The sequence below is a fragment of the Plectrocnemia conspersa genome, unplaced genomic scaffold (assembly GCF_051122295.1).
Source record: "Plectrocnemia conspersa isolate PC_06_02 unplaced genomic scaffold, ASM5112229v1 ptg000007l, whole genome shotgun sequence".
NCBI lineage: Eukaryota > Metazoa > Arthropoda > Insecta > Trichoptera > Polycentropodidae > Plectrocnemia > Plectrocnemia conspersa.
Window position 1 is genome coordinate 12,529,605 of NW_028277171.1, and position 12,260 is coordinate 12,541,864.

The window sequence follows — 12,260 nt, forward strand, 5'->3', positions numbered from 1 at the left end:
ATTCTTAGAGCATTAGAGAATCGACAAGCTGATGCAGATATTAGGGCACATTTTGCAGTGAAAGAGGGGCGCTTATATCGCAAGACTGCGCTAGGAGATCGTCTATATGTTCCGGCGATGGCTAAATTTAATCTATTGCGTAAGCATCACGACGAGATCGGACACCTGGGTTCGAAAGGTGTCTTTCACTGATTGGGAAAACTTATTGGTTCCCTAAGGCGTGTTTAAACTGCGCGTATGCTAAGGGTGACTATGGACGCAGGGAAGGATTTCTACAACCTTATGAGAAACAAGCGGTTCCTTTTGATGCGGTGCATATAGATCACTTAGGGCCTTTTGTTAAAAGCGTGAAACGGAATAGTTATTTATTAATGGTAGTAGATGGCTTTACTAAGTATACCATTGTGAAACCTACTCGCACGCTGAGCTCGATGGAAGCGATAGAAAACCTTAGATGGGTGTTTGGTGAATTTGGATATCCGCGGCGTATAGTTTCGGATCAAGGTTTGGCATTTACTAGTAAGGCATTTACTGTTTTCTTACAGGACAAAGGGATTAAGCATGTCATGAATGCAGTAGCAACCCCGAGAGCCAACGGTCAGGTGGAAAGACCGAATCGCACAATAATCGAGGCAATTACGGCAAGTGCGGTTGCTGAGGCGAGATGGGACGAGCAACTTCCTGAAATAGTATGGGGTATTATCATACCACTAATTCTAGCACTAGGTTTTCACCGGCGGATTTGATGTTTTCTTATCAAAGCGGGCGGATGGCAGAGTTGTCCACAGGGGATCATACTGCCGAGGCGGGGCGAGATCGGTTGCAGGCGAGACGGAGGAAAGCAGCTGAAACACTACAGCGCATAGCAGCACGAATGAAGGCTAGGTTTGATAAACGACGAAAGATAGCTACTAAACATAAGGTCGGAGATCTAGTCCTATGGCGCCAAGCTGCTACAGCTCCTGGTGAGAAAGGTATTAATCGGAAGGTGGCAAATAAATACGATGGTCCATACAAAATTTTCAAGGAGCTAGGTAATGATAGGTATCAGATTATTTCGCTTAAGGGTGTTAGGGGATATAAACGGTTTAAAGCGACCGTAGCGGTCGATGCCTTGCGGCGTTATCAAAGCGGAGCATTTCATGCAGGTGATTCGTCAGGGGGAGAATCGGATGACATTAGGATCTATCAATTAGGCGGGTGAGTTTTATCGATCTAGGGACAGATTTAGTTGGTGGGTAATCTAGTAACTCTAAGATCATTCGAACGAGTGAAGTATTAAGTAACTTCACTGAAAAAAAAAAGAAAAAAAAATGACGGCTAGGCGAATTCTGTTAATGAGGACATTAATTGTTTCAGGATGGCCGATTGTTAAACCCTTAATCCGCAATGCAGAGTGGCAACACTGGCGGGCGTGCATTGCAAATCGTGGGTTAGCGGGTGGGAGATCCAACGGCGCCCGCCATTCCAGACAGACGTGTGACCGGAGCTCAAGCGACTACTACTACTACACATACATATATAAACAGAAAACTTTGTGTAACAATAGTGATGTATTGTTTCTTTCTTTCTGCATATTATTACTAAGACGGAAAACTTTCCGCATGCATTCCATATTAAATTCGTTAGGTAAATCTTTATCCCATTTCAATTTATGGACTAAATTTGTGAATTAGTTCCCGATGATGATTTGTATGTTACTTAAACTAGTTTATAATAAAAACATAAGATTAAGCATACTATTATCAGTGAGATCAACTAGAGTTATGACTCCAGGTCTTTCGTTGGCAACTGGATACAATCTTGAGGCTTTCAATGTTAAACATCTTTCAGCAGCCGTCAACGGCGACAAAATTATCTGCAACGGAGGCTGTCCCAGCATTTTTGCCAACTGAGTCTCACGAGCAGACCTCACAAAACCTCCTTTCTAAAAAGATAATCACAAATTACAAAATGATCATACATTTATGAGCACAAGAAAAACCAACCTGCAATGCTGGAATATCCAAATCGGGAACGAAACCAGAAGGTAGCCTCAATTTCATCAATACGGGACCGCTCTCTTTCTCATTAGGCAATGATGCGAATCTAAATCATATGTTTAAAATATATACTTATTCAAAATCTTATATGTATTAAGTAAATATAAAATACCCAATGCATATTGATAATTGAAGTTTATGTGGAGTAGATATAGCGTCAACTCGAGGATCTAATGTGAATCGAGGCCAAGGTCCTGTTACATTAGTTCTTCTGAGTGCTTGCATAGTTGCAAGAACAACTCCATATCCTTCACCGTCAACTTTGCATTCCTTCTGCCTTATCTTTAATTCAAATAAATAACAATATTAAACCGTTTTACATAATGATTGATTTATTTAGCATAATATTCACCTGTGCTTTCTGCAGAATGAAGCTATTCTTCTTATTCAACGAAAAAACACTCCGATCGTTCATGCATTGAAACTCAACGACAGCCTTAGTCTCTCTAGAAACCGTCTGAGACAAATCTATCAGAGCCGACAGTGCTATCAAATCTTCCGGTAAATCAGACCAATCTCCGAGCAACGACACCAAAGTTTTTCCAGTTTCTAACGCTTCAGAAATGAATCCTTGACCCAAGAGTGCCTTCAAAGCCCAAGACGACACCCAAATATTCTGACTTCCCATCTTGCGCCACGGATTTTTCATCTCGCTATCGATAGTTTTCAAGTCCCACCAACGACGGCCATCTACAATATTTATTTAATAATCATATAATCAGAGAGGTGATTGATTATATTAATGATATATACCTGTAGAATTTGACAATGAATTAAGTAGATTTGTTGCTTGCTCGGCCGTAGGATGACCAGCCGAATGAAGAACGGCAGCCAACGGTGCCAAAATTGTGGCATCCCACCTTTCATCTTGAGCTTTGGCTACATTGCGGGCTAACCAATCTTGCGCTTTATTTATTGTATTACTATATTGATCTCCGGTTATAAACTATAATAAAAAATAACAATTATATATTATACTATAATAATTATATACTATACACATTTAAGATATCTATAAAACTAATTGTTTTGTTTGTATCCATTGGATCTCTTAAGAAACAATGTTTTTATCTTGTCAGCGTTATAATAATTAATAGTTTTATAGCACTCAATAAAAAAACGGCAATAAAGCCATGAATATCGGTGCCAAATACAAAGGATAGCGATGATACATATCCTCGCCGAACAGGTACCCAAAATTTTACATCCATAGAATGACCGTGATTTTCGAATCACTGTCATTCTATGTCTAACAAGATCCAGAATTGTAGGAATTCCGACGATGGATATATACTACATATGTTGAAGCATTGCAGTACTGAATAAATTTCTTCAATAACTTCATCCATAACTAATTCGCTTCTGAACAATAAATGAGTGTTTGACGAAACTCACACTACGCAGAACTACGCCGCATCAATCAACATGACACAAGCCTGAGAAAGCAGAAGTTTGACCATCGATCAGGTTCAGCTAAGCATAGTATTTCATTCATAGTATTTATAATCTATGTCAAAAGCAATAAAATAAGCAGTATAATAGTAAGACTTCAAATTAAGACATTTTATAGCAATATTACGACTTATAATAAGTGAGAATCAAATGAAAATCGTGCCGGCACCGTCGGTAACGAGCGTTCCCACTGCAACGGTGCCGACATGATTTTATTGCTTTTGACGTACATTTTTGACTTCTGAGAAGTGATAATTGTTTTTATGCCCACCTATTGACCAAAATTCTGATTGAATATACTTTGACCAATACTTTCATATGAACTGTTTTTCTTTTTCCACTTATTATCCCCTGAGAGATGATTTGGCTTAGTTTATATTTTTAACTTGACCTAATGAAAGTTATAAAACTATAATTTCGCAACTGTCAAATTGAGTTTCATAGACAATTTATAGCAGCATATAATTTCACTAGCCCTAATCAATTAAATTATATTTTCGCTAGTAGAAACATATATTGACTGGTGAAAATGTATTTGGACTTCACTAGTGAAAATATAACTCCACTAAAAATTCTCTTTAACATTTATACATCGCATGTAAATGAACATATTACTATGTAGGAAAAAGTTGGTATTGTGTAAGTTTACTAGCACTTGCCTGATAAATTATATTTTCACTGATAAAAAATACATATCTACCAGTGAAAATGTGTTCCGATATAATTTCCCTTAAATTACATATTTTAAAAAATATTTTGGGATAGATTCGAGATAACCCAAGATTTTTTTGTTTAGAATCAGGTACGTCATTTCAGCTTTATTAGGAAAAGTTGGCTAGTAAGTAGTCGTTTTTTTTAATAATTCGATTTCATTAAAACTCTTATTATTTCATGAAATGACATGCATTTTACAGGCCAACTTCAAGGGGGGCAAATGCTCCCACCTGCCCCCATCCCTCCTAAATGATGTCCCTGCTAATCAGTCACCTGAATCCAAGAGTTCAACCCAATCTTCGAGATGACTTTGAGACTATGAAGACGCAGTGCTTCAGCAAGAACAGACAGATATTCATTTTTGCACAAGTTGTACTGACAATTTCAAAACTAAGTACTTATAAAGAAACATGTGTACCGTTAAGTCCTGTACAAAAAGAAAGAACCCAAAATAATTTAATCTTAGCTAGTTGTGATTGACTAGGTGATGGAAAAAAGACTAAGAGAACAGTCTGCTAATAAGTTAACTGCACATGAAACATTTAATGACTTCAATACTTGCCTTAGTATTAATGAATGTATCCAAAGTCAAAGCTGTAAGAACGACTTGATTTTGCTGCACTTTATCGTCCATTGCTACCGTTGAAGATTCTCTAAAACTTCCATCTGGAGATTGCTGTTGAGAAAGCCAACGGAGGGCATCCGTTACAATATTCCTTTGGATGTTAACGTCCACTATTCTAATTGCTTTGCCCATCCACTTGGCTGTCATTCCGGTCACCCTAAGCACAATCAATTGTAACTTTTAATATGGAACATAAAATATAAATACAAATAATTAGATATTAATCTTACCATATGCTACCTTTGCTCTTTTGAAAGGTGCTTAAACTGAACGATCCATCGCTTTGACGATATGCCATTTGTTGCTGATAAACTTTTTGCATTATGTCGACACCGGTTGATCTTATACTATCAGGTGATTGATCACTTTGCTATTAATCAAATGAAATATTATATGTATATTTAATAAATAAAGACATAACTATTATTTACTTACTTTTAAATAATGCAACAGAAGAGCAGATGCCATAAATGGCAACATATTATGATAACCACTTGCAGGCGGAAGTCCGAGCAATTTTGGCAACACTTTCAATGCAGGACTCAATAGAGAACCTGTAGCCCCAATCTTAATCTCTTCTTGCACCTTTCTCAGATTGCGTCTACTGTCATATGCCTTTTGCTCTTTCAATATAAAGTTCTTATTCATCGGTCCGTTTCTCAAATCTAATAACTCCGATATCTGATCCACTGTATCTTCACCGTCCGGCTGAAAATCAAATGAAATATTATATGTATATTTAATAAATAAAGACATAACTATTATTTACTTACTTTTAAATAATGCAACAGAAGAGCAGATCCACTTGCAGGCGGATGTCCGAGCAATTTTGGCAACACTTTCAATGCAGGACTCGATCGAGAACCTGTAGCCCCAATCTTAATATCTTCTTGCACCTTTCTCAGATTGCGTCTACTGTCATATGCCTTTTGCTCTTTCAATATAAAGTTCTTATTCATCGGTCCGTTTCTCAAATCTAATAACTCCGATATCTGATCCACTGTTTCTTCACCGTCCGGCTGAAATTCCATTATGATTATAATATTAACATTTTAATAGAGCAAATATAAATTAATAATATACGTACGAATAGTGTCAGATGATGCAATACAGATTCAGAAATATCTCCTCCTACCGCACTCAATTCAATCGTAATAGTAGTTCCAGCTAAATCGGGTGTTACTGTAGGAGTTATGAAGAATACCGCTGAGCTCGAACGGTTACTTGCAATAGTCAGTTTTTGCTTTTGCATTGGGTCTGATTCTATAGAAAATTATTGTTATTGCTACTTGAATTATATATATATATAATAACAATGAAATAAATATATTTCCTTACTAGGCTTAACGCTTTGATCGTTTGTCACTTGCTCAAATTTGAACTCTTGATTCGCATTGTGGAGAGTAATGTCGGCGTTGAGCTCTCTGCTATACGGATTGTGAAGAGTTGCCGTTATAGCTATAGTCTCTCTAACGCGTGCCACTTCAGGAGCTGCTATTGAAAATAACTTGGGACGAACATGTGCTTTCAGTACCGGAGCAAAACCTAATCCCAACGTGGGATGAATAGCCCAAGCTCCGATTGACCAATCCATGCCAGCTTTTTCAGATACCCTTCTGCCTAGCGTGCCTTTTCCATCGCCACTACAAAATACAATAGACCTTAATATAAACTTCTATCTTGGTTTAAGAACACAATTCTTTAAAGCGCCCAAACACAGGAATGAGACTTTGAAAGCTGTTATTAGTGGCTCTACTGCAATATGAGCTAATGTCATATACTAACCCTAAAGTGACATTGGTAAAAAGCCAAGTAGGAGTAGGCAAACGTCCAAGATGCAATAGTGGAGCTGGTTGTGCCGGTAAATGACTGAAAGCATAAGGACCAGCTAACGGTGGACGTGTGCTTCCTTCTACTCGATCACTTTGTTGTAGTTTTACTGCAATTGAATCTTAATTACTTATATATTCTTAAACAACACACAAAAAATTTGAAAATCATACCATAAAATGACTGTCCATTGACTCGATTATTAGTCATTACAAAAACACCAGATTTCTAAAATGAATTATAAGTCAAAACATCAGCATTAATCATATTATATTAATAATATTACCTCAAATATTTCAATTGTCCTATAAGCGTCTAATTCGTTAGTAGGATGATTGATCTCATCACTGTTAGAAAAGGAACGCACTTCTTCCAAAACCTTCTTCATAGATAAACCACTACCTTCTCCGCTGCCATAATGATGATTTGTACTGATTGAAAAATCTGGCGATGGAGCACCAGCCATCAAAGCTACATAAGAATTCGGTGAAGCCGTGACTGTAATATCCAAATGACCCAACAACTCTAAGTTAATCGGCTTAGATGTTATTCTAACCTAAAATAATAAAAAATGCATATTGTTAATAAATTCAGAACTAACATATAAACTCATTGTATAATCACAAACGTTATTTTGTAGCAATCCTTCTATTTTAAACCGTAACGATGCTGCTACGATTTCTTTATCATTCTTTATTAACATCACTATTATGGTAGCTTCTGGTGCCATTGCTTGTGTAGCTTGGAATTCAAAATCATCTGTTCTTCTAGCTGGAAAGATCTGTGGATATAATAATAACTTAATATCATTCTAATAAATCATATTAAAATAACATTTTAAAACATACTTGTGCAGTTTTAGTATAAATGACACCACCACGTCCAATCACATAGTAAGAATAAAAGTTCAAAGGTTCTGTAGAGTTGACCATGAATTTTACTTTATCATTCACGTTTGGATTTGGATTCATTAATTTAATCTGCACATAACTTTCACTCGGTGACTGTGCTGATTTGATTCCTTTTACTTCTTTCTTAAGATCCATATATGTTATCTAAAATATTTTATGATATATTATCTAATACAAATATATAATAATAGAATATAAAAACCTCTAAATCCATTATTGATTGATTGCTTTTGGGCGTAGGAGTAAACGTATATTGACAGTAACCGTTATTGTCAAACATGCAACTGCCTTCTACAAACTTATTTTCTAATTTTTCTCCTTCTCCTATGAAACTATGTTTTACTTTAGCCGCATTCAAATTCTTAAGATCTTCATTTTCCCACATAGACACTTTAACCTTAAATTTGATTAAAACGTTACGTCGACTGATTTACTTTCATTATTTCACGCTACTTGAATAGCACTCATTAATTAAAACTCACTTGCACTGTATAAGGTAGATTTGGTTTATAAAACGATGGTGCGTCATACATGACTGAATAACGTGTTCTATGTAAATGTACAATGGTGGAAGTATTATGACGCCTTCCTGTGAGACTTTCTTCTATTGAAGCTTCTACCACAATTAGTCTTTCACTGCCTTCGGCTTCTGTCAATCCCAATTCGTCTTTGATATTCAATTCTGTATTAGCAGCTCCGCTTATCTGCATTACTTTTCTTAAAGGATCTTGAAAGATTGGTTGAATCACGCCAGAATAGATTACCGGATAAGCCGAGACGATCAACTCTCCGTGTACGTCTTGCCCTGTATGTTGCCTAAAATTAAAACATGTTTTTAATGTTATATATTACCATTATAGATTAATTTATAGCTTACATTGAGTTAACCGATACCGAGAATGTCTTATCGTTGAAATAAACATGCTTCGGTGCTTCAATGTTAATCAAAAATTTAGGTAAAACATAATCAGCTACAAATACTTTTTTCATGTATATCTGACTATTAAGTTCTATCTCAAAACTCCAATCGCCTAAAACTGGAAACTCTGCTAATTTAAATTCACCGCTGAATACGCCTTTAGTCAAAGGTATGTTTAACCAATTTCTCACAACGTTTCCTTTGCCATCCTGTAAATTAATAAGCACACTATTAGTTCTGTTATATGACTTGAATAAAGTCACTGCTGCTTTACCTTTAACGTTAATTGTGGAGCAAGATTATAAATTGGCTTTAAGTACATGTTGAGAGCTAACAAGCGAAAGTAAATTGTATCGCCCGGCTGATACACAGTCTTATCCGTATGCAAAAAAGTACAAAAGGATTTCCCAACGTACTGTAACTGTACAGAATGGGAAAATAGTTCACGGGAAGTAGAACGCAATGCTAAAGTATAGTTTCCAGCTTCCAAATTACCAATCTATATAAATCAAATCAATATGTAATAATATAAATAAATATAAATATGGTTTTATTTTATATTTCTAAACCTTGAAAGTTGCCATTTTTGAGGTAGCTGGTTCAATGATCAATTGTTGAGCTTCTCGGTAAGGTCCACCGGGTAGATGATGACCGTTCAGCTCCAGCAAGAACGAATTTGAATTAGGACCAGTCCAACTAACGCCGACTGTGTAGTCGGTGAACGGTCTGAGCTTACGGCCACCGATGACTGTATATTGCCTGTAAATTATATTAAATTTAATAATAAATGCTTAAATGTTCAAGTAGATATCTAAATATTAATAGGTACTATATTATAATTACATTAACAAGATAATTACTATACTAATTGAAATATTCAACTCACCCGCCATTGCATAAACAGATGCACACTGCCGATATTACAAGAGTAATTTTATACATTTTATCCATTTTCTGCAACAGAAATAACATATTGGTTAATTATAGAAATAAAAATGTATATATATAATATTGTTATATTCATTAAAAAATATTTGATTAGGTCATAACATATTTAATTAAAAACACAGTTGAGTTTTGGTTGTAAGGTAATCATTATACTGACTAAAAAAAGGCTCCACATTTCATTAGCCACCTACCCCCTCCATATAAATGCCATTTATTCGGAATTTACACTCAGTTTCACTTCAGGACCCTGAATAATAATATTCAATACTTTCCTCTTAGTGCAATACATTGCAAATTCAAGGACGTTATTTGATCTTTTTCCGGGGGGGGGGGGGGGGCTAAAGTTGGCCAGTCAATGATCGTTTTTTTTAATATTTCGATTTTATTAAATTCATAATATTTTATTAAATGACGCATTTTTCTAGCCAAATTTAAGGGGGGCAAATGCACCCATATGCTTCCCCCCCCTACCCCAAGTGATATCCCTGTGCAAATTTTGCTCATTTGGTGAAAATAACATAAGAAAAATATAATCATGTCACATACGAGTAGGTGGTTGCCTAGAAGCGACAAATGATCGCAGGACATGTTAAAGAATTTGGTTAAAATATTTGAATATGTATATAAAACGTTTATTTGAATCACAACTTCGTGATTTTTTACCTGTATCCACAATTTACACACACGTAATGGATTTTTTTAAGACTATCGGGATACTATATCACTAATTATTGTTGCATTGAAATTAATTGTGCAATAAGTATAGCACGACTAATTTATGTATATGTTGCCATAAAACTAAATATAAAACAAAAAAACCGCTATACATTTCCGCGCCGAAGTTTAATTAGAAAAATAGGTATTTGAACTAAAACCGTTGGATCGTATTTTAACAAAAAAAAAAACGGCCAGCCCCGGAACAGATAGCGTGCATCCTCGAATAGCATATTCCTGAATGTAACCACTATTTAAATTTATTTTTTATTATTACCCTTTGAGGTTAAGTAAAGGTAAATATGATGTAATACCTATTCCAAAACTTACTTCAAAATTTACTTTAAATTTACAATTCGAAAATATGTTTTCTTTTTAAACGATCGTTGATGTTACAATGTTAGAATTCTAATACGGTTGTGGTCAGAATTTATATTACATTGGTTAGAATATAAGTGGTCAAAATAAATATTAGATGATCAAAATTTATAATAATTGCAATTTATATTAAAAAATTAGAATTCAAATTTGACTTGCTAGTATTTATATTAAATGGTAAGAATTATCTTGACAGATCGTCAGAATCATTTTTTCAGTTGGTAGTAGTGTTCTCGTTTAGTGTTGTTATTGCTGTGTCACTCAAAATTGGTACTACTGGTTGATCTGTCATTCACATATCGGCAATATCGGCATTAGCAAGATGTTTTACGGCCTCCCCTGCCGCTCTGTCGTTATTCCCACTTCGTTCGTTGCTCTGAATACCTTTGCGTCCTACATACAATCAAATTGATTCGTTGAGAGTTATTCATGGGTTGTTTGGTTTGACCAACGCTCAGTCACACCTAATACGCTTAACAGTTTTGGTGCGAATGAGATATTTTATAAGATATGTACTACTAAAATAAATAATTTATAACATATATATATTTATAAATGTTATATTAGTTTTTAATTCACATATTTTTATTCTAGCCATTTGATATTTATTCTGACCCTGAATAATATAATTATGCCCATTCATTAAATCAGTTTTGATCGTCCTATATTTTTATTCTGACCAGTTAATTTGTTATTTACCAAAAATAGCAGCGAAATTATCTTATATATAATTGTTCTAAGCCGTCGCTTCCGGACGCGCATAACTTTAAACGAGACATTCTCCGTTCAATTCTATACTCTATAAATCGTAACGCTTTGTATGAACGGTGTGTAACAATACACGTAAACAAAGGAAATATATTTAATTAAATTAATAAATAATAATAAAATAAAAATTAAATTTGTTCCGATTGATTTTCGAGCCGCCGGTAATGCGTTCTGTTGTTTCGACCAATCAAAAATAAGCATTCAAATATTCAAATAGCGTCGACCAATGAAAAATAAGCATTCAAATTCAAATAGACAGTACCGTGACAACACTTTTAAATAATTATTATTTAATAATAAAATTTTGCTACGCGACAATAATTTTTATTAATTCGTCATTTGACTGAATAAAAATGAAATATATACATAATGTGTTGAGGATTAGAAGAATACATTGATTAAACTAGATAAACAATCATAAAATAATCTTCGTAATGAAATTTTCAAATTTTGAATTCCCGGCGACGGGCTCCGAGGCCTAAAAGTGAGTTTTTGCTTTTATAAATAATCGGATTGCAAATTAACTAGGTGTGTTATAACTATGAAAATTAAATATATACGAAAATTAAATATATAAAAAAATTATCATATAAATATTAAAATCGTAAAATTAAACTCATTAGAAAGTGAAGATATAGTCGACGAATCAATAAAAGTAACCCTTCGTGGTATAGATAATTCTGATAACCCAACAAAAGCATTAGGAGTTATCAAACTGACTTTCCCTTTCGATGAATATATAATTCTTCATAAAGCTCATATTATCGCACCTAATCAAACAAACATTCCCTTGGACGGAATATTAGGAAACGATTTCTTAAAATCAAACAAGGCAATAATAGATTACGAAAATAATTACCTACTCGTTAGAGATAAGAGACTAAATATTCTACACCATTATTCTGATAAACAAGTTACGTTAAACCCTAGAACTGAAACAATAGTTTTATTAAATGTCT

General features: G+C 34.6%; 1 protein-coding gene and 1 long non-coding RNA gene across 6 annotated transcripts in view; one reads left to right on the forward strand and one right to left on the reverse strand.

Annotated features, from left to right (window-relative positions):
• The window catches only part of LOC148233954 (CD109 antigen-like), a 71,568-nt gene that overhangs the window by 7,484 nt on the left and 51,824 nt on the right, over positions 1-12,260 (reverse strand). For all 5 annotated transcript variants that reach the window (XM_088189048.1, XM_088189045.1, XM_088189044.1 and 2 more), the window contains 22 exons: positions 9,380-9,447; positions 9,063-9,252; positions 8,768-8,992; positions 8,452-8,702; positions 8,057-8,390; positions 7,777-7,971; positions 7,512-7,718; positions 7,292-7,444; positions 6,950-7,219; positions 6,837-6,891; positions 6,619-6,772; positions 6,172-6,476; positions 5,921-6,096; positions 5,607-5,852; positions 5,269-5,541; positions 5,064-5,203; positions 4,771-4,990; positions 2,796-2,988; positions 2,395-2,732; positions 2,155-2,324; positions 1,989-2,088; positions 1,741-1,927 (listed from right to left, as the gene is read on the reverse strand). In XM_088189048.1, the coding sequence (XP_088045174.1) occupies positions 1,741-1,927; positions 1,989-2,088; positions 2,155-2,324; positions 2,395-2,732; positions 2,796-2,988; positions 4,771-4,990; positions 5,064-5,203; positions 5,269-5,541; positions 5,607-5,852; positions 5,921-6,096; positions 6,172-6,476; positions 6,619-6,772; positions 6,837-6,891; positions 6,950-7,219; positions 7,292-7,444; positions 7,512-7,718; positions 7,777-7,971; positions 8,057-8,390; positions 8,452-8,702; positions 8,768-8,992; positions 9,063-9,252; positions 9,380-9,444 (4,447 nt within the window). In that variant the 5' untranslated portion in view covers positions 9,445-9,447. The remainder of the gene's footprint in view (positions 1-1,740; positions 1,928-1,988; positions 2,089-2,154; positions 2,325-2,394; positions 2,733-2,795; positions 2,989-4,770; positions 4,991-5,063; positions 5,204-5,268; positions 5,542-5,606; positions 5,853-5,920; positions 6,097-6,171; positions 6,477-6,618; positions 6,773-6,836; positions 6,892-6,949; positions 7,220-7,291; positions 7,445-7,511; positions 7,719-7,776; positions 7,972-8,056; positions 8,391-8,451; positions 8,703-8,767; positions 8,993-9,062; positions 9,253-9,379; positions 9,448-12,260) is intronic.
• On the forward strand, positions 3,468-4,650 carry LOC148233955 (uncharacterized). Its single transcript, XR_015810292.1, has 2 exons — positions 3,468-4,332; positions 4,409-4,650. It is a non-coding gene; the product is annotated as an uncharacterized LOC148233955 (long non-coding RNA).